General features: G+C 49.7%; 1 protein-coding gene across 3 annotated transcripts; it reads left to right on the top strand.

Annotated features, from left to right (window-relative positions):
- Positions 1-931: 931 nt before the first annotated feature.
- On the top strand, positions 932-16,311 carry LOC309451901 (olfactory receptor 14A16-like). Of its 3 annotated transcripts, none has more exons than XM_082076607.1 (4): positions 2,077-2,093; positions 2,458-2,571; positions 4,029-4,159; positions 15,247-16,311. In XM_082076607.1, exons 3-4 carry the CDS (start codon positions 4,075-4,077, stop codon positions 16,233-16,235), a joined length of 1,074 nt encoding a protein of 357 aa, XP_081932733.1. In that variant the 5' UTR covers positions 2,077-2,093; positions 2,458-2,571; positions 4,029-4,074; the 3' UTR covers positions 16,236-16,311. The 3 variants fall into 3 exon arrangements, with proteins under 3 accessions (XP_081932732.1, XP_081932733.1, XP_081932734.1); XM_082076608.1 differs by lacking the exon at positions 2,077-2,093 and adding an exon at positions 2,282-2,345; XM_082076606.1 differs by lacking the exons at positions 2,077-2,093; positions 4,029-4,159 and adding an exon at positions 932-1,008.
- The last annotated feature ends 1,670 nt before the right edge of the window (positions 16,312-17,981 follow it).

The following is a 17,981-nucleotide window of genomic DNA, read 5'->3' as shown; positions in this document are numbered from 1 at the left end:
CAGATCCCCGCACTGGGGCAAGGATCTCGGCAGCTGGGTTGTGGATACCACAGACTACAAACACTCAGAGGGGAGAATAGGGAGAACCAGTCCCCTGAGCTGTGACCCCACTCCCAGGGATGACAGAGCTGCAGTGCCCTCCAACCGCAGCTCTCAGTGTGCTCCCGCCCCCAGTGCTGCTCAGGAGCAAACCCAGCCAAGGCAGAGAAAGCGGAGCAGGTCCCCACAGCAGGGCCATGATCTGCGCAGCCAGCTTATGGAGATCATGGACCAACATTGCCTTGCAAGGAGCATGAGGAGGTGGAGAATAAGTTCTCCATGTCGGGACCGAGCCCCAAGGGATGTTGCAGCTCCAGTTCCCTCCAATACCAGCTCCCAGTGCCAGCTCCAATGCCATCTCCCAGTGTGCTTCGGTACCCCCAGCGGCTCAGAAGAAAACTCAGCTGAGGCACAGAGACCGGAGCAGGTCCCCACAGCGGGGTCATGATCTCCACAGCTGGTTTATGGACACCACATACTATGATCCCTCAGCAAGGAGAAGGAGGAGGAGGAGGAAGGCTTTGGTGTCCAAGAGATACACATCAGGAAAACAGTAGTACTGTTGGCACTGCAGTAGTGATGGGAGCAGATTGTGACCTGAGAGAGGAAGGAACACAGCATCTGACCCCAGCAATGTCAGAGAGGAGGAGGAGGAGGAAGAATCCAGGAAGCACCAAAACTTCCTCTAGCAGGGACCAAGCTGCACCAAGGGCACCAGCAGCCCCCTCATCCCTCCTCCCAGTGCTGCCTCTGACCAGGAAGAGCTCAGAGAGCCCCTCCAGACACACGGACAGCTCTGCCTGCCTGCCCACAGGCCCCTTGAGGAAGAACTTGAATCTGGGTCCAACGTTTGGGATCACTTCCCCAAAAAACCACTCATTTTGTACTAGCAGGCAGAAACGCCAAACCCATAGTTAAAAATGTGTCGTTTACAGGGTGTTTTCTTCTCTGTGGATTTTGGGGCAATTGGTGAGTATACCCAGTCTGAGCAGTTTATGTGATGGGATTTTGAGAGCTGCGTGATGGCATGTGCCCATGTTGCAGTCTCTTTTTTTTAAATATGGAGGTTGAGTCCCTGGAACTGAAATGGGCTGGATGAGCCAGCGGCAAGTGAGACTGACACTGGCTGACGGCCCGGTCCAGAGTGTGTTGCTCAGTGGCACCAAGTCCGGTTGGAGGCCAGTTACAGGCAGTGTCTCCCAGGGGTCAATACTGGGTCCAATCCTGTTTAACATCTTCCTTAAGTGGTCTGGATGGTGGGGCAGAGTGCACCTTCAGCAAGCTGGCGGAGGACAACACACTGGGAGGAGTGGCACTTAGGCCAGGGGGTCATGCTGCCATCCCCAGGGACCTGGGCACACTGGAGAGATGGGCTGACGGAGATCTCATGCAGCTCAGCAGAGGGTGCTGTGTGAGTGACGCGCACTGCCAGAGAGTGCCCAGGGAGCTTGTAGAGTCTCCTTCCTTGGAGATGTTCCACAGCCCTGTGAACACCATCGTGGACAACCGGCTGCAGGTGGCCCTGCTTGAGCAGGGGGTAGGACCAGGTGACCTCACCCTCCAAGTGACCTCACCCTCCAAGTGACCTCCTGGCCAGTCTCAAGTAGCCTGTGATCTGTGAAATGGATGCCTAGAAGAGGATCCAGCCACTAACACTGTCACCCTCAGGCAGCCATCAACAACTCCACCAGCAAGCTGCAGTCCCTGGAGGGAGAAATCCACCCATGAGGAGCACAGGCACCTGCACTCCAAATCCCAGAGCTGCCCCAGCCCACTCCCCCTGCAGCTGTCCCAGCCCAAAACCTCCCTGACCTGTCCCACAACCCCAGGCCACCCCACGGCCTCTCCTGGCAGGAGCAGCTGGGCCTGGGGCTGCTCCATCCTCCATTAACCAGGTGCCAGCAGCACGGGTGCGGGGAAGGAGCAGGGTCTGCAGGAGCTCCTGCAGCAGGAGGTCTCCAGCCAAGGCAGCTGCGGGAATTGTGGCTGCTGGTTTGTTCTCTGCCAGAGGCTGCACTGGGGCCCTGGGGCTGTTGTTGCTGCATCTGGCTCAGGTGTGTGTGGGCTGCTCTGGCCTTGTTCTCCTGGTGGGGTGTGTAAAGGGGCAGGAGGGCACTTGCTGGCTTTGGAGAGGAGCTGCTGGGGCTGAAGCTGAAGAGAGCAGGAAAAGGTAAAGCAGCTGGAGGATGAAGTAAAGGGGATCCCCACAGCTGCTGCTCCAGCTGCACAGAGACAGCTGCCCCTCTGGGTGAGGAAGAGTCCCTGTGAGCAGCCTCAGCAGAGCAGATCACAAACATGCACGCAGGGTCTGTATAAGTGAGGAAAATTACTGTACGGCCATAGAGTGTGTGTTTGCGTGGTATGTGTCTGGGAAGCCTCGTGGTGTAAGAGTTGTTAAACATCAATGTCTTCTCCTAGGTGGAGGATGGGCAAGCGGCTGGGGCTACAGAAGAGAAAGGGAGGACAGAATCAGAGAGACAGAGTTGCCTGAACTCCACAGCTTGCCTGGCAGTGCAGAGAGCAGGAACTGTGGTGAGTCCTGGGCCCTTGGGGTCATGTCACCCTCTTTTTTGTCCCAGTCCTTCCCTGCCCTCTCCTGTTTCCTTCTTTGTCGGGTTTTTTTGGCTTCCATGTACCTCTTTTCCCCTCTGTTATTATGCTCTGCCCCCTGTCACCCCTTTCTCTTTTCTCCAAGTCTTCGTCATCCAACTGTTCCTCTCCTCATTGCTGCTCTTTCCTGCTCCCTGTGCATTTTTTTTCTGTCCCTCTCTACCCTTCAGGCCATTGTCTCTTTCTTCTTCTCCATCTCTTTGTCTTGATCTGCATCCCTGTCTTTTTCCCTCGTAATCTTTCTGACCTGTTCTCTGTCTTTTGTCTCTTTCTGCCTCTATGTCCTGCTCTCTGCCGTTGTCTTCCCCTCTCCTTCATTCCTTCTGCTTTTCTTTCTTTCTCTCTTGCCATGTTCTGTTCACTGTCATGGGTCCAAAGCAGGGCAGAGTGACAGCCAAGGGGACCAATGCGGGGCAGCGTCCCCTCAGGGAGGAGACTGGCTGCCCTGCTGCCCTGTGCTGGCAAAGGTGGATGTGAGAAGGCGGCGGCTCTGCCGGTGGCCGGGCTGAGCTCGGACATGGCGCCCGTGGGGCTGCCCCAGGGCTGAGCAGCTCCTGGCCCTGGCCCCGCCTCCTCTCTTCAGCCCTCCCACAGCTCTACCCCCCTTGCCCATGTTCTGGACCCCCTGTCTCTGTGGGAGCCACTGCCTCACAGACTCAGTGTCCCTGGGCTGTGCCACCACACAGCAGCCATGGGCCACCTCTCTGCAGGGCTGCTGACACCTCTCTCTCTTTCTCCATCCCTCTGTGCTGCCCTCCATCCCATCTTGTCTGTCACTCTGTCCTGCTCCCTGTGTATTTTTTGAAATTCCTTCCACTCAGTCTTGTACCCTGTCACTATTTTTTTGTTCTTCCCTCCCTTTTCCTGCTCCCTGCCCATCTTTGTCTCTCCTTCTGTTTGTTCTGCTGCCCATCTCTTTTTTCCTTCTTGCTCCAGCTCTCTGTCCTGCTCCCTGCCCCTTTCATTCCCTTTCTGTTTCTCTGTCCTTCTTCCTGTCTGTCCCCCAGCCTGTCTTCCTGTCCTACACCCTCTTCAGTTTTTCCCTTCTCTCTGTCACTCTGTCCTACTCCCTGGTTCTTTTATTTCTCACTCCATCTTTGTTCTGCAGCCCAAAGATCATTTTGGTCTTCATCTTTGTCCCGCTGCCCAGCCCAGGCTTTTTTAATCTCCATCTGTGTCCTGCTCGCTGACTCTTATTTTTGCCTGTATTTCCATTTGTCCTGCTTCCCTGCCCCTTTTCTCTCTCTCTGTCACCCTGTCTTTATCCATCTTTGTGTTTCTCTGACAATCCTCATCCTGCTCCCTTTCCTTCTCTTTCTCCCTCTGTTCTGTGTCCTTCTTCCAATCTTTTTTCTCTTCTCTCTGTCCCTCTGTTACAGATCCTACTCATGGTAAAACTTCAAAAAGCAACTATATATCTGCACCATGGTCATCCACTGGCCATCTTGCAGCTTGCCTATTGATCCTGATGTCCCTGAAGGTCATGTTGCTATGTTACTTATCACAGCAGGTAAGTTTATTGGGTTTCAAAGACCATAGAATGATTTTGGTTGAAAATGACCTTTAAGATCATCCAGTCCAACAGTTAACCAAACACTGCCAAGTCCATCACCAACCCATGCACCTAAGAACCTAATCTGTGCATCTTTTAGATACCCCCAGGGGTGGCAAGTCAACCCTGGGCAGCCTGTCCCTGTGTTAGAGGGGGTGGGGTGCTGGCATTACGTTGGTTGTCCAGGGGTACCTTTCATCTTCATGGACAGCCCTAAGATACTGAGAAGCAAAGTCTTATGATGAGGACCAGGCTGTCCTTCTGCACCTTGTGATTATCTGGTATCCTTTAGACTGATCACTGTAGCGTGACTAACCAGTATGCAATGTAACGTTATAGAGGCTTTTGTTGTGGGGTGACAATAAAACTGTGGCAGATACATTGTTAACCCCCCTCTCCCTCCCCCGCTTCCTCCTTCAGCTCCTCCCTCTCTCCCCTTCTCACTAAGGACAGGCGATCGGGAGGGAAAGAAGGACAGTGAGAAGAGAGTTGGAAAAATTAAAGATGTTTTACTAATGCTACTAATAAGAATAGAGAAAATAATACAAAATACACAAAACCAATCTTGGAGGTCCCAGCAACGGCAGAGCTGGCACCCAAAGTCCTGGATTGGACTCTGCAGCCAACCGGAGCTGGATTCAGTCTGTCACTGGCCTCAGTTCACAGGGACGACTAGCAAGGTCCTCTGCTAATGTCGCCATAAGGAAAAGGGATGAGATCCTCGTGATCTCCCACTTTTATATGAAGTATTCACGTGAATGGAATGTTATACTCCGTTGGTCAGTTTCTTGGTCACCTGTTTCTCGTTGCCCCTCTTGTGTGAGGTGCATCCATGCTTATCAATAACTTCACATTCCATTGCTATGTTTAGCAAAACATGTATCTGTTTTTCCAGGAAAATGCAGCTAATATGAAGCTTTAGCTGACAGGCAAATTCACTAAAAGAGAAATTTGTTTTTAACAAAACCAGGACAAACCTACATATGTGTTAAGAAATTTAATATGCTTTCTTACTGTAAAGACTGATTGGCATAATAGTCAGGGAGGTGAATTTCCATAATGCTATATAGGCACATAGATATCGTGGTTCCCTCCAGTAGCTGGTCTTAGGTTCTCAGTCCATCCAGGAACTGTCTCCAGGATCCCCTCATATCCCCAGTTCCCCCACACACAGACAAACATACACACAACTCTCTCCAGCAAAGCAACACAGATCCATTGAGACTGGAAGGCAGCCAGCCTCCACCTTCTCTGTGCTTCCCCTTCATGCTTGATTTTAGTCAGGAGCTCCTTTCTCATCCATGCAAGCCTCCTGCCAACTTAGCTTTACTTCCTGCGTGTCAGGATGAGCCATTCTGGAGCCTGAAGAGGAGATCTTTGACCATCCAACAGTCCTCTGCACCCCTCTTCTCCAGAGGCTCATCTCCCACAGGACTCTTCAAAGTAGATCACTCAGCAGGCCATAGCCTGCTCTACTGAGATCCTGCTCGTTGTCTTGTTCCCTTCTTTCAGGAGCCTCAACTCAACTTTGTCAACCCTGACTGTTGCATCCCTGACGAGCTCTTGTTCCTAAGTGTGAAGTCCCACAGGGCACTTCACCTCACAGACTCCTCAGTCACCAGTGTCAGGAAGACATTGTCAATGAACTCCAAAACCCTCCTGGATGGCTTGCCCCTTGCTATGTTGCCCTTCAGCAAATATTGGGATTGTTTAGGTCTGCCATGGGAACAAGGATCTGCAAACATGAGGCTTCTTTCATTTCTCTGAAGAAGGCCTCATCTCCTTCCTCTTCCTCATCAGGAGTCCATAACAGATGTCCACCCACCAATGCATTGCCCTTCTTGTTCTGCCCTCTCATGCTGACTCCTCAGCTCTCCACCTGTCTCCAGCTTGCAGGGAAAGAGGTGCAGGTGATGCCACATCATAGGACAGGCTATTGTGGAGATAATCAAGGGATGCATAGAGGCTGAAGGCCCCCAACAGACATGGGCTTCTTCTCCCCTTAGCTGTGGCTGTTGTCTCCATCACTGATGCCTGTAAGGAGATACCTTGTCCTTACAGCACAAGTACCTCATTGCCTCCTTGTTCCCACCCAGGAACCTGGGAGGTGTGGGACCATAGTCCTGCCCTTGGCATTGCACAGCCCCACATCACACTGTCCCAAGAAGAGCCCTGAGCAACAGGTGAGGAACAGGATCTCTCTTTCCAGGGTCTGGGGGTCAGGGTTTGTACCTTTGATTAATGAAAAACATCCAGGTTACTCTGCATCAGAGCCACCTTTACCTTTCTTTTCTCAATCTGTCATGACTGCCTCCGGTTTTCTGCTCTAACCAGACCCTGGGCACAGTTTCTCAGTAGTGTACCTCAGCGGGACCCATTAACATTGCAAGAAACTTTGGAGTTTGAATCTGACTTTGACTCCTTCAGAGTTTTCTTCAACTTCCACCAGAGTCTGAGGTTCACGGACCCAGCACCAAACCCACCAGAGGGGTCATTAAAATGCCTCGGGCTGCTCCTCTGCTGCTGAGCTGGGCTGGGCTCCTGGGACACAGGGAGCTCATTGCAAGCTGTAGCACTACAGAGAGACAGCTCTGCCCAGGAGCAGCTCCTCTGCAAAGCACAGCAAGGCTGAGGCACTGAGACACTCTGCACCAGTATCAATTGGAGAATTCTTCTATGATTTCTTCCAAGTGCTCTTTACATACCTTTACATACTGCACTATTGAAACTTACATAAAGAAGTGGACAAGTCCTGAAGGTTGGATGTAAATGATGGAAGTGACACGGCTCTGTCTGTGTTCTCTGATAACTGCCAGTTCCAGGCAAATATCTCAGGTACACTGGGGCCTCTAGTGGTACAGACTGGTACTTATGGTCACACCATGGAACTCTGCCTGAAAATCTGGGGAATGCTCTCAATACTTCAAACCAAACCAAAACAAAAATTTTAAGAGATGAAGTGATTCAATACCTTCAATAAAATGTTCATGGAATTTCTATACTACCAAAATATTCTCAATTTCAGAATGTGAATTTATTGTGGGAGAAGAGATATTGTTGTTAACCTGTGCTTGCATTGCCAGAATTCTGTCTATTATACTTTCTATTTATCTCCCTGACTTTCCAGGTGTTTCCACCTGTCATTATTCAGCTCACCATGTCTGAAGTCATCTCTTCAGAAGCCTGTCTGGACATTTGCACTTTCCATTGCTCTCCCGAGGTTCTTCCTTCTCTTACTCTTCTATCACTCAGATCCCTCTCACGTCCCACCCTGCTTTGAGCTTCAAGGAGGTAAAGCTGAATTGTCTTTCACCAGTTTCTCTCATACTCCCTGCAAGCAACCCTTCAGCTGTGTTGGTGGATATCACTCCAAGTTGCTTTTAATACCTCTGCAACTGAGAGGTGTATTATAACGTTCGTTAATTCTATTGTGTTTTCTTTTTGCTAGCTTTTGGTGTCTTTTTATTTTTTTCCTCCAATTCAAAAAACCCTCTGTGCCTTTTTACATCCAGTTCTCTCAGGAAAGCAGGTAGGAATTCCTGAAAAGGAGCTTTAAAAATGAGGTGCAAAATTCAGTGGAAAAGCCTGATGTAAAGTGATGGCACTTCCAGGGGACCAAGAAGCAAAACAGCAAAATGGAGAGGTGAGGAGCAAGGGTGTCCATGCTGCTTTTCCCATCTGGTCACAACTCCTTAAGAGACACTGTGCATCAGCATCCATGGGAGAATTCTTCTGACACTTCTTCCAAGAGCTCATGGAGAATGTCCTCTTTACCTACCCTCCTGAAACCTTCCTAATTAGTTATATAAGTCTTCAATAGCTGAAGAAAATGATGGAAGAGAAATGCCTTCTTAGGGTTTTTGGCATTTTAGTGACCCCAAAGTGTATTTGAGGCCAAGTCCATGAACCTGAGAAAAGTTCAGCAAAGCTACTGAGAAGAGACTCAAAAAAGCTCTCTAGGAGCCTGGCCTGGTTTTGTTAAAACCAAGACCAGTTTCTCTTTTAGTGAATTTTCCTTTCAGCTAAGTTCTTCTAAGTAACTGCATTTTTCTGAAGTTGGCTACATGTTTTTGTAAACAGACGTAGTAATGGAATGCAAGGTCGCTGATAAGAATGCACATCCCGTAAGTGAGAGGGGTGTATTTGCAAGGAGGAGTGAACTGAACAGGTGACTAAAATTGACCAACTAAGTATTCCATCCCATTCACGTCATATATCATATAACAGTGGGACATCACAAGGGTCTCGCTCCTCTTTGACTATGGCTGGCATCGGGAGAGGACCCCACCTGCTGTTCCTGCAATCTGAGGCCTAGTGACAGACCCTGCATTCCTGAATCCAGTTCTGATTTGCTGCAGAGTCTGACCCAGGACTTCCAGGTGACTGCCCTGCAGCTGCTGGAGCAGCGGATTGGTTTTGTATAATTTGTATTATTTTCTCTATTTTATTCGCAGCATTAGTAAAACATTTTCAACTTTTTTCAACTTGCCAATGAAACTGGCAGTTTTCAACTTGCCAGTCTTCTCTCTCTTTGCCTCTCTTTGCCTCTCTTTGCCCTCCTATTGCTTTTCCTTGGTGGAGAGGGATGGGGGATTAAGGAAGGGAGGGGGGTAACAAGGCATCTGCCATGGTTTATTGTCACCCTGCAATTAAACGGTGACAGGGTGTTGATTGACAGCCAGCTGAATGTGAGCCAGCATGTGCCCAGGTGGCCAAAAAGGTCAACAGCATCCTGGCTTGTATGAGCACCAGTGTAGCCATAAGGACCAGGGCAGTGACTGTCCCCCTGTACTGGGCACTGGGGAGTCCAAACCTTGAATCCTGGGTTCAGTTTTGGGCCCCTCACACCAAGAAAGCCCTTGAGGTGCTGGAGCAAGTTCAGAGAAGGGAACAGAGCTGGGAGAGGGACTAAAGCACAAGTGTGATGGGAGGAGCTGAGGGACCTGGAGGGTTCAGCCTGGAGAGGGGAGACCTTTCTGCTATCTATGACTATCTGAAAGTGAGGCGTGGAGATGACCTTACAACCCATGAGGTTATAAGGAAGGTATGTATTTATTTACGACACCAGACACACGGGGAATCATTTCACCTAACGTGTGTAAAATTACAGTAGCTGTGAGCTTGGTTAAATGCAGTAAAGTGTTACATATTCATGAAAGTTTTAGTAACACCTATACATATTCATAACCTGTCCCCAAGAAGGTGGTTCTCATTACAATGAGTTCTGGGAGACCATTTCCTTAGTCTCCACCTCCGGCTCCTCCTGGTTGCAGCTGTGCAGTGATTGTAAACCCGGGTCCTCTTTCTGTGTACACGGTCATTTTGGTCCAGTGTGATGAGTTGGTCAGGTCTCAGCCTGCTGAGTTGGTTTGAACTGGTGTGTCTCCTGTCCTGTGCCCAAGTTTGTATTATCTAGTTCACCCAAGGATGCACCAAGGATGCACTCAAGGATTATTATCTTTGCAAGGCATCAGTGAAGTCCTGTTTCTCGTACAATAAGTTGCACAGAGTTAAGCAAGGCTAGGCAATAGTGATGTGGGTTAAAGGGTCAGTTATTTCAGTGTGAGTGTTAATTGTTAGTTCTTTAAGTGTTAGTTAGTTAATTGTCAATTCCCTGTATCAAAAGGAGGTTGTAGTATGGAGGGTGATGGTCTCTTCTCCCAAGTAACAAGCAATAGGATGAGAGGAAAAGGCCTCAAGTTTGCCAGGGGAGGTTTAGACTGGATATTAGGAAAAAAAATTTTCTGAAAAGTGTTGCCAGGCATTGGAACAGGCTGCTCAGGGAAGTGGTGGAGTCACCATCCCTGGAGAGGTTTTTAAAAGATGTGGAGATGTGGACATGATTTAGTGGTGGACTTGGCTGCATTAGCTTAAAGGTTGGACTCTATGATCTGTAAGGTCTTTTCAAATGTAAATGATTCTATGATGTTATGATTCCATAATTCCAGTTTGCTATGTAAAAGATTGCCAGATCTCTCATCTTGCCCACAGCGGCCATGGGCCCCATCTTTGCAGACGTCTTCTGGACACTGTCCTGTTCATCCTCAGTTGTCTAGAAGAAGCCCCAGAGAGGGACACACTAGTCCAGAGACTGTAACACCAGTGCTCAGTTAGTGGGATGATAACTTGCCATGTCTGTCTGGCCATGTTCTTCCTCATGCAGCCCCGTATGCAGCTGGCCTTGTTCATGGTGCACATGCAGCACTGGCCATACGGCATCCCTCACAGTGCCCAGGCCCTTCTCCTCATCTTCACTGCTCAGCGAATCAGGGCCCAGCTGGCTCTGATGGACAGGCTTATTCTTCCCACCAGGAGCACCAGCCACTTCTCCTTGTAAACTTTAAAAGACTTCTGCTTCTCAGGGCGTCTCTGGACTGAAGATCCATTTAGTCAGCAGTTAATGCCTGTGTGCAGATGTCTTACCCTGATGGTGGTGTCTCTCACAAGACAACAGCAGGAGGAGTTGTGAGGCACTACAAATGCTGAAAGGTTGTTCTACTTCAAAGGAATTTCCTTCCATCACAGGATTAATCATGCTGACTATCTCAGAAACAGCTGCAGAGCAAGTAAAGGCAGGGCTAGCGAGGGAAGAGCAAACAAAAGTGGACTGTTTGTATGGGCTGGAACAAAAACCATCAAAGAGAATGTCAAGGTTTGATTGCAGGACGACAATAAACTGTAGCAGATCCTTTAACCCCCTCGCCCCCACTAGCCCCCTTAGCCCCCCCTCCCCACGAAGTACAGGTGATTGGAAGGCAAAGAAGGACAGAGAGAAGAGTTGGAAAAAAATTAGAAATGTTTTACTAATGCTACTAATAAAATAGAGAAAATTATACAAAATATACAAAACCAATCTTGAAAATCCCAGCAAAGAACTGCTCCAGCAGCTGCAGGAGACACCTGGAAGTCCTGGGCTGGATCCTGCAACTGGATTCAGTTGATCACTAGGCGTCAGTTTGCAGGGATGACTCACAGGGTCCTTCCCAGATGCCGGCCAGAGTCCAAGAGGGCCAGGACCCTCAGGATTCCCACTTTTATATGATGTATTGCATGAATAGGATGGAATATTTAGTCGGTCAGTTTTAGTCACCTGTTCAGTTCGCTCCTCCTTGCCCCTCTCGCAGGACGTGCATCCTTATCAGCGTGATTCTGTGACCTTGCACTCCATTACTATGTCTACTAAAACATGTATCTAGCTTTCAGAAAAGTGCAGTTAGTAAGAAGACTTCAGCTGAAAGGGAAATTCACTAAAAGAGAAACATGTTTTTAACAAAACCAGGACAGAGAAGAACTTGGATGGGTGAAAAGAGAGGAAAAGAAAATGGAACTTAAGCAACAGGGGTGATCAAGGCTGTTTGCCAGTACCTACCAAGTAGCTCTTCATCTGAGCAGCAGTGGCTGGTGTGGGACAGGAAAGAAACAGATGAGCCAAGGTAACTTAAATCTGACCTACTTTCACACTTGTGGAAAAGCTGAGTTTTTTACCTACTGTGGGGAAGGGACGACCTGTAATGGAAGGAAATGTGCATTCATTCATGCTGGGTGGGACCTCAGGAGGTCTCTAGGCCAACCTCCTGCCCACAGCAAGGGTATCTATCACATCACTCAACTTGCTCAGGTCTGTTAAACCCCTTCAGGGGTGGTGACTCCAGCACTGCCCTGGGCAGCCTGTTCCAATGCCTGACAACCCTTTCCATGAAGAAATGTTTCCTAATATCCAATCTGGACCATCCCTGGCTCAACTTGAGGTCATTTCCTCTTGACCTATCACTTGCTACTTTGGAGAAGAGAGCAAAACCCTCCAAACTACAACCTCATTTCAGGCAGCTGTAGAGAGCAATAGGGTCTCCCCTCAGCCTCTTTTTCTGCAGGCTAAACAGCCCCAGCTCCCTCAGCTGCTCCTCATAAGACTTGTGCTCCAGGTGCCTCACCAGCTTCATCACCCTCCTGCTGTGTTCTCCATCCAACAAATGCCAGGGTTATTGAAGTCCCCAGCAAGGCCCAGGCTTCTACATTCAGAGATTTCCAGATGGCTTAGAGAGGTCCATGGCTGTTTTCCCACACTGATGTGGTTTCTTTGTCTCCAACCACACTTTCACATTTGCTGGACTCCCCTCTGATCCTCACCTACAAGGGCTCACTGAGCTTGTGTGTGCCCTGGGCTGAGGGAATTGGTGCACACTTTGGCTATAGCACATCAGGTGTGCCTCTAGGTAAAGCTCGCACTTATAAATACAACTCATACCAACTGCTCAAGACCCCATTGGTTCAAAGGCTTTGCTTCCAACCTGAGACATCCTGGAGTGGTCAGCAGATGGAAATCTAAAGCTGAAAGTGGATGCCAAGAGAGTGAGCAACCCCTGCTGTACCGATGGCCACAGACAAACAGGGCTGGGAAGTGCAACCCTGGAAAGAAACTTCAGTGGTGGCTCTGCTGCCTTTGAGGTACTTTGGCAGAGGTGTCACTGATCTGCAGGAATGACAAGATGCTGCTGAATGGCTCACTGTGAAAATGGTTTATCTGTTGCTTGACTGTATTTTCAGGGGGGTGAGTATGAGGTGGTAGAGAGAAAAAACAGCAGTTTGAGAATTTAGGTAAACAAGTGGAGACCCCAGTGTGATGGCCCTTGTGTTTCTGGACTGCTCTACATCTACTGCCTAGAGAAGGGACAGACGTGCCACACTGCAGTGGTGGCCATCAGTGGCTCGCACAAAGGCAACGAATCTCTGTGAAATACTGTCCGGGTGTCTGTCACACACGTGCTCTGAGTGGGAATGGCTTTACTGTGCTGTACCTGCCAGCTCCATGTAGATATGTGTGAGAGCCTTGGCGTCTCACCTAGCACTACAGGCCTCTAGTTGGGCATTAAATAGTGTAACTGCCTGGAATTTGATTAGGCGATGTGTAGATGAAAACCATCATTATAGTCAATGGCGATCTAGTTAACACAGCTGATGGAAAAGATGGAGAGAAACTTGGCTGTCCTTATGATACAGGACACCTTTTGGTCAGATGGCAGCACTGGCTGACAAACAAATCATAAATAAGGACAGTGCCAGTGGGATGAACAAGCTTGGACAACCTCTGGAACCTCCAAAGTCACCAGGTATTTCATCTGAACAGCTCACTCCTGACCTACATCTTCATTACTTACCATGGAAGCTGAGACAAGGAGCTCACATACAGGTGCCTATTTAATGCACATCTGAACAGCAGCAAGAGGAATCCCAGCTCTCAGGGCTTTGTGGCAGCTGTGGCAGAGAGCTGAGTCCACTTCCAGCACCAACAGTAGAAACACAGGATGAGATACTTTAACTGACTGAGCTGACTCCTCTCAGAAGTGGTAAAGCAGATCCCTGCCTGTCATTGTCTGGGTGTCCGGTCTGATAATAACAGAAAAAAAAGGAATTTTTAGAAGTAACTCTATCTCTGAGAGAAGAACTGACACTGCTGGGAATAAGAGTTTCTCCCCAGCTGAGGGAGGGAGCATCAGTGGTGACTTCAGCCTGTTTCACAGCAGGTTCTCCTGGAGCCCCAGGGACACCTGAAGGGAGCCCAGAGGGCCAAGAAAAAGTGCCCCCTTGGGCTGCTCCTCTGCTGCTGAGCTGGGCTGGGCTCTGGGATGGAGGGAGCTCATGGCAACCAGGTAGCACTGTAAAGAGACAGCTCTGCCCAGGAGCAGCTCCTCTGCAAAGCGCAGCAGGGCTGAGGGCTCTGCCTGCAGCACCGAGGGGAGAGGAGTGAGAAAGGAAGAGCTTAAAGGTGATCTCTTGTTCATGGAGAAACCTTCACAACTTTTGACACAGTAAGTCTGTGGGAGTGGGGACATTCAGATGAGCATCCTGGAGGGATCTTCTAGAGCTGGTACATCCCATGGCTGATAAGAGCAGTCAAGATGACTGTCCTGACTGGTCTGGTGTGGAGAAGGAGGACACCCTCTGGAGCAGGGCTTCCCTGCTGCACCATGAGAGGAGAAAGGCATAACAACTGCCTTCTCTGAGAGATGGCTGCAGCAGTGTGAAGCTGGGTGTGCAGGATGGGTGCCCAGGGCTGTCCTGCAGAGCAGGGTCCCTGCAACCCAGGACTGTATGCCGGGCAGGGACTCTGCCGCCTGCCAGGGTCAGTACTGAACCTGCCGGGGAGACCCCAACGGTGCCATGGGGAGAAGCTGTGTGTGGAAGAGGCAACCCCTGGCAGGACACGCAGGGTCCTGCTGTTGGGAGGGTGCTGCATGGCACAGCACCGCTGACAGCTCCAAATCACCCCCAGGGTATTTCCAAGGGGACTTTTCAAGAAAAAGGTCAAAATGGAGATTATCTAAAAGGGAAGGAGTCTGTGCTCTGAATTTTCTGCTCTTGGTTGGCTCAGAGTGCAATGGGAGTTAATATTTTATTCTTCTCCTCTGGAGAAGGCACTCAGATCCCAGTTCTCTTTAGGATATTCTGACTTGCCCCTGATTCGCTGCCCATAAAGAGATGCTTCTGGTCAGGGCCCCACTGCCAGGGGGGTCTGCAGGGCAGAGCTGAGCAGACAGTAAGTGAGATGGGGACTATGAGCACAAACAGGGATGAAACATGGGGAGAGAGAAGCAGCTCCTGGCAGGGACAGCTCCAGACAGCAGAGACATGAGACAGAGAAGGAGCTGCTGACAGAAATGCTGTTGGAAGACGAAATTCAGGCATGTCCCTGCCATACCCCACAGTGCAGACACTTTCCTGGAGCAGCTGCCAGGTCTCACACCCAGCACAGCATCTGCCCCCAGGGTCGTGAGGTTTCAGGCTGAGTCCTCTTGGAAGCATGAGCCCAAAGAAGAGAAATTCCTGAGTACCTGTCTGTCTGTCCCTGTAGTTCCTGCCTTGACAGGAGCAATGGGATACTTGTGTGTTCACAGCAGAGCTCCCTGCTCCCAGAGACACAGTCAGTCAGCACAGAGCAGAGCTCACGAAAGGGCCAAGGCAGCCTAGGGGGTTTGCATGAGAAATTGAATAGATTTTCCTCAAAGAACTCTGCCCTAAGTGCTCACTGTCTTTTCCTACTTGGACAGGTCTTCATGACCAGGGGCAGAAGATGTCCAACAGCAGCTCCATCACCCTGTTCCTCCTCATGGAGGTTGGAGATACAAAGGAGCTGCAGCTCTTGCACTTCTGGCTCTTCCTGGGAACCTACTTGGCTGCTCTCCTGGCCAACGGCATCATCATCATCAGCATAGCCTGTGACCAGCACCTCCACACCCCCATGTGCTTCTTCCTCCTCAACCTCTCCCTCCTTGACCTAGGGTGTATCTCCACTACTCTCCCCAAATCCATGGCCAGTTCCCTCTGGAACAGCAGAACCATCTCCTACACAGGATGTGCTGCACAGCTCTTTCTGTTTGTGTTTTTCTTTTCAGCAGAGTACTTTCTTCTCACCATCATGGCCTACGACCGCTATGTTGCCATCTGCAAACCCCTGCACTACGGGACCCTCCTGGGCAGCAGAGCTTGTGTCCACATGGCAGCAGCTGCCTGGGCCACTGGGTTTCTCCATGCTCTGTTGCACACAGCCAATACATTTTCACTGCCCCTGTGCAAGGGCAAAGCTGTGGACCAGTTCTTCTGTGAAATCCCCCACATCATCAAGCTCTCCTGCTCAGATGCCTACCTCAGGGAATTTAGACTTCTCATGTTTAGTGCTATTGTCTATTTGGGGTGTTTTGTGTTCATTGTGCTGTCCTATGTGCAGATCTTCAGGGCTGTGCTGAGGATCCCCTCTGAGCAGGGACGGCACAAAGCCTTTTCCATGTGTCTCCCTCACCTGGGCGTGGTCTCCTTGTTCTTGATCTCTCTCATATTTTCCCACCTGAAGCCCCCCTCCATCTCCTCCCCATCCCTGGATCTGGTGGTGTCTGTTCTGTACTCAGTGGTGCCTCCAGCAGTGAACCCCCTCATCTACAGCATGAGGAACAAGGAGCTCCAGAATGCAGTGGGGAGACTGGTGACTGGATGCCTGCTAGAAGCTACAAAGTGTCCATGTTCTTCAACATATGACACATAACATATCTCACTGTCTTCATGTCACCAAACCTGTCAGAGTTCAGTGAGTATCTGGAGGATGCTCTTAGTCATATGGTTTAGGTCATCCTGCAAGGAGCAGGGAGTTGGACTTATTGATCCATATGGATCTCTTCCAGCTGGTGATGTTCTATGACTCTGTGACCTGCAAACTTGCTGAGGGTGTATTGAGTCTAACTCTGTATATCATTTATTAAGATATTAAACAGTATTCGTCCCAGTATGACAATTGACGGAAACTGCTCATTCCTGGTTTTCACTTGGACACGAGTTATTGACTGCTACTCTTTTGACACAGCCATCCAGTCAATTCCTAATCCATCTATCTATCACACCAAGATCTCAGCAAGTTTTTGGTGGGGGCTGCATGGAAAGTCTTATAGTAACCCAGATAGATGACATTCATAGCTCTTCCCTTGTCTGCTGATGCAGTCACTCCAGAGGAGTCCACTAGCTTAGTCAGGCATGATTTACCCTTGGTTCAGCCTTGTGAACTGTCTCTAATCACCTCTGTGTGTTCCATATGTTTCAACAGAGCTTCCAGGAGGATCTGCTCCTTGACCTTTCCAGGCACAGAAGAGGGGCTGAGTGGGTGGTAGTTCCCAGGGTCCTCCTTTTTACGTCTTGCGGTTTGGTTGGTTGGTTTGTTGTAGTTTTTTGTTGGTGGTGGTGTGGGGTTTTTTTGTTTGTTTTTATTTTATGTTAGATGGTTATGATTTCCTTTTTTCCATTCACTGGGGACATCCTATGTTCCAGGAACACCTTGATAATAACACCATCAATGGGATGAATAAAAGACAAGAGAAAGAAGAACCAGCAGAGTTCAGGAGCAGAGACACATGAGTACAGACCCTGGTGGGACATGCTTCATATTCCTTCTTGGCCTGTATCTACCAGGTGGAGGTGGGAGAGGCCTCTTCTCAGCACAGTGCTGGTGACCAGTCACTGACCCTGAGAACGTGGCTCTGTCCGAGATGCCCTGGGTGGTCTGTCCCACACCTGCTCTGAGTGGGGATGGCTTTCCTATAGGTGTTGTGCTGTCCCTGCCAGACAAATGCAGTTGTGCTGGAGACCCCTGTACACACCTCAGGTAGCAGCACAGGCCTGGACTTGGCCATGACATTGAGCAGCTGCCCTGAATTAGGTTGGGTAATGGAGGGATGTCCCTGAGACAAATGCCATTCTTCTCAGTGGAAGCCTAGTAAATACAGGTGGTGGAGAAGAGAAGGAGAAAGGCTGACCTCTTCCTATGGCAATGGCTACATTGGGTCAGCTGTATATGGGTTTTAGACAAGAACATATTAAGGAGGGACAAGTTTCTTTGTCCCAAACATGATCAACTGCTGTCCTTTCATTTGGCCAAAGGAATTCCCCACTGGTCTCAAAAATGCTGCTCCCAGAAACTGCCCTGTTTCAGCACTGCTCCATTGGACCTTAAATCTGCCTGCATGTATCTTGGACCACCACTGACACCCCAGATGTCACTGGTTGTTTGGGTCTGAGCAACTCAGCTGTCTGAACAACAGCTGAGACAAGCAGCTCCCAGGCAGAAGGTGCCTATTTTGTACCCATCTGAACTGAGGCAAGAGGAATCCATCTCCTGTGGGTTTGTGGCAGCCATAGATGAGAGCTGAGTCCACTGCCAACCCCAGGACTACAAACCCAGGATGAGTTGCCCCAGTTGACTCAGATGAATCCATTCCCTCAGCAAGGGTAAAGCCAATCCCTG

Source organism: Streptopelia decaocto (genome assembly GCF_964273445.1).
Source record: "Streptopelia decaocto genome assembly, contig: HAP1_SCAFFOLD_89, whole genome shotgun sequence".
NCBI lineage: Eukaryota > Metazoa > Chordata > Aves > Columbiformes > Columbidae > Streptopelia > Streptopelia decaocto.
This window is presented reverse-complemented; position numbering and strand designations above follow the sequence as displayed.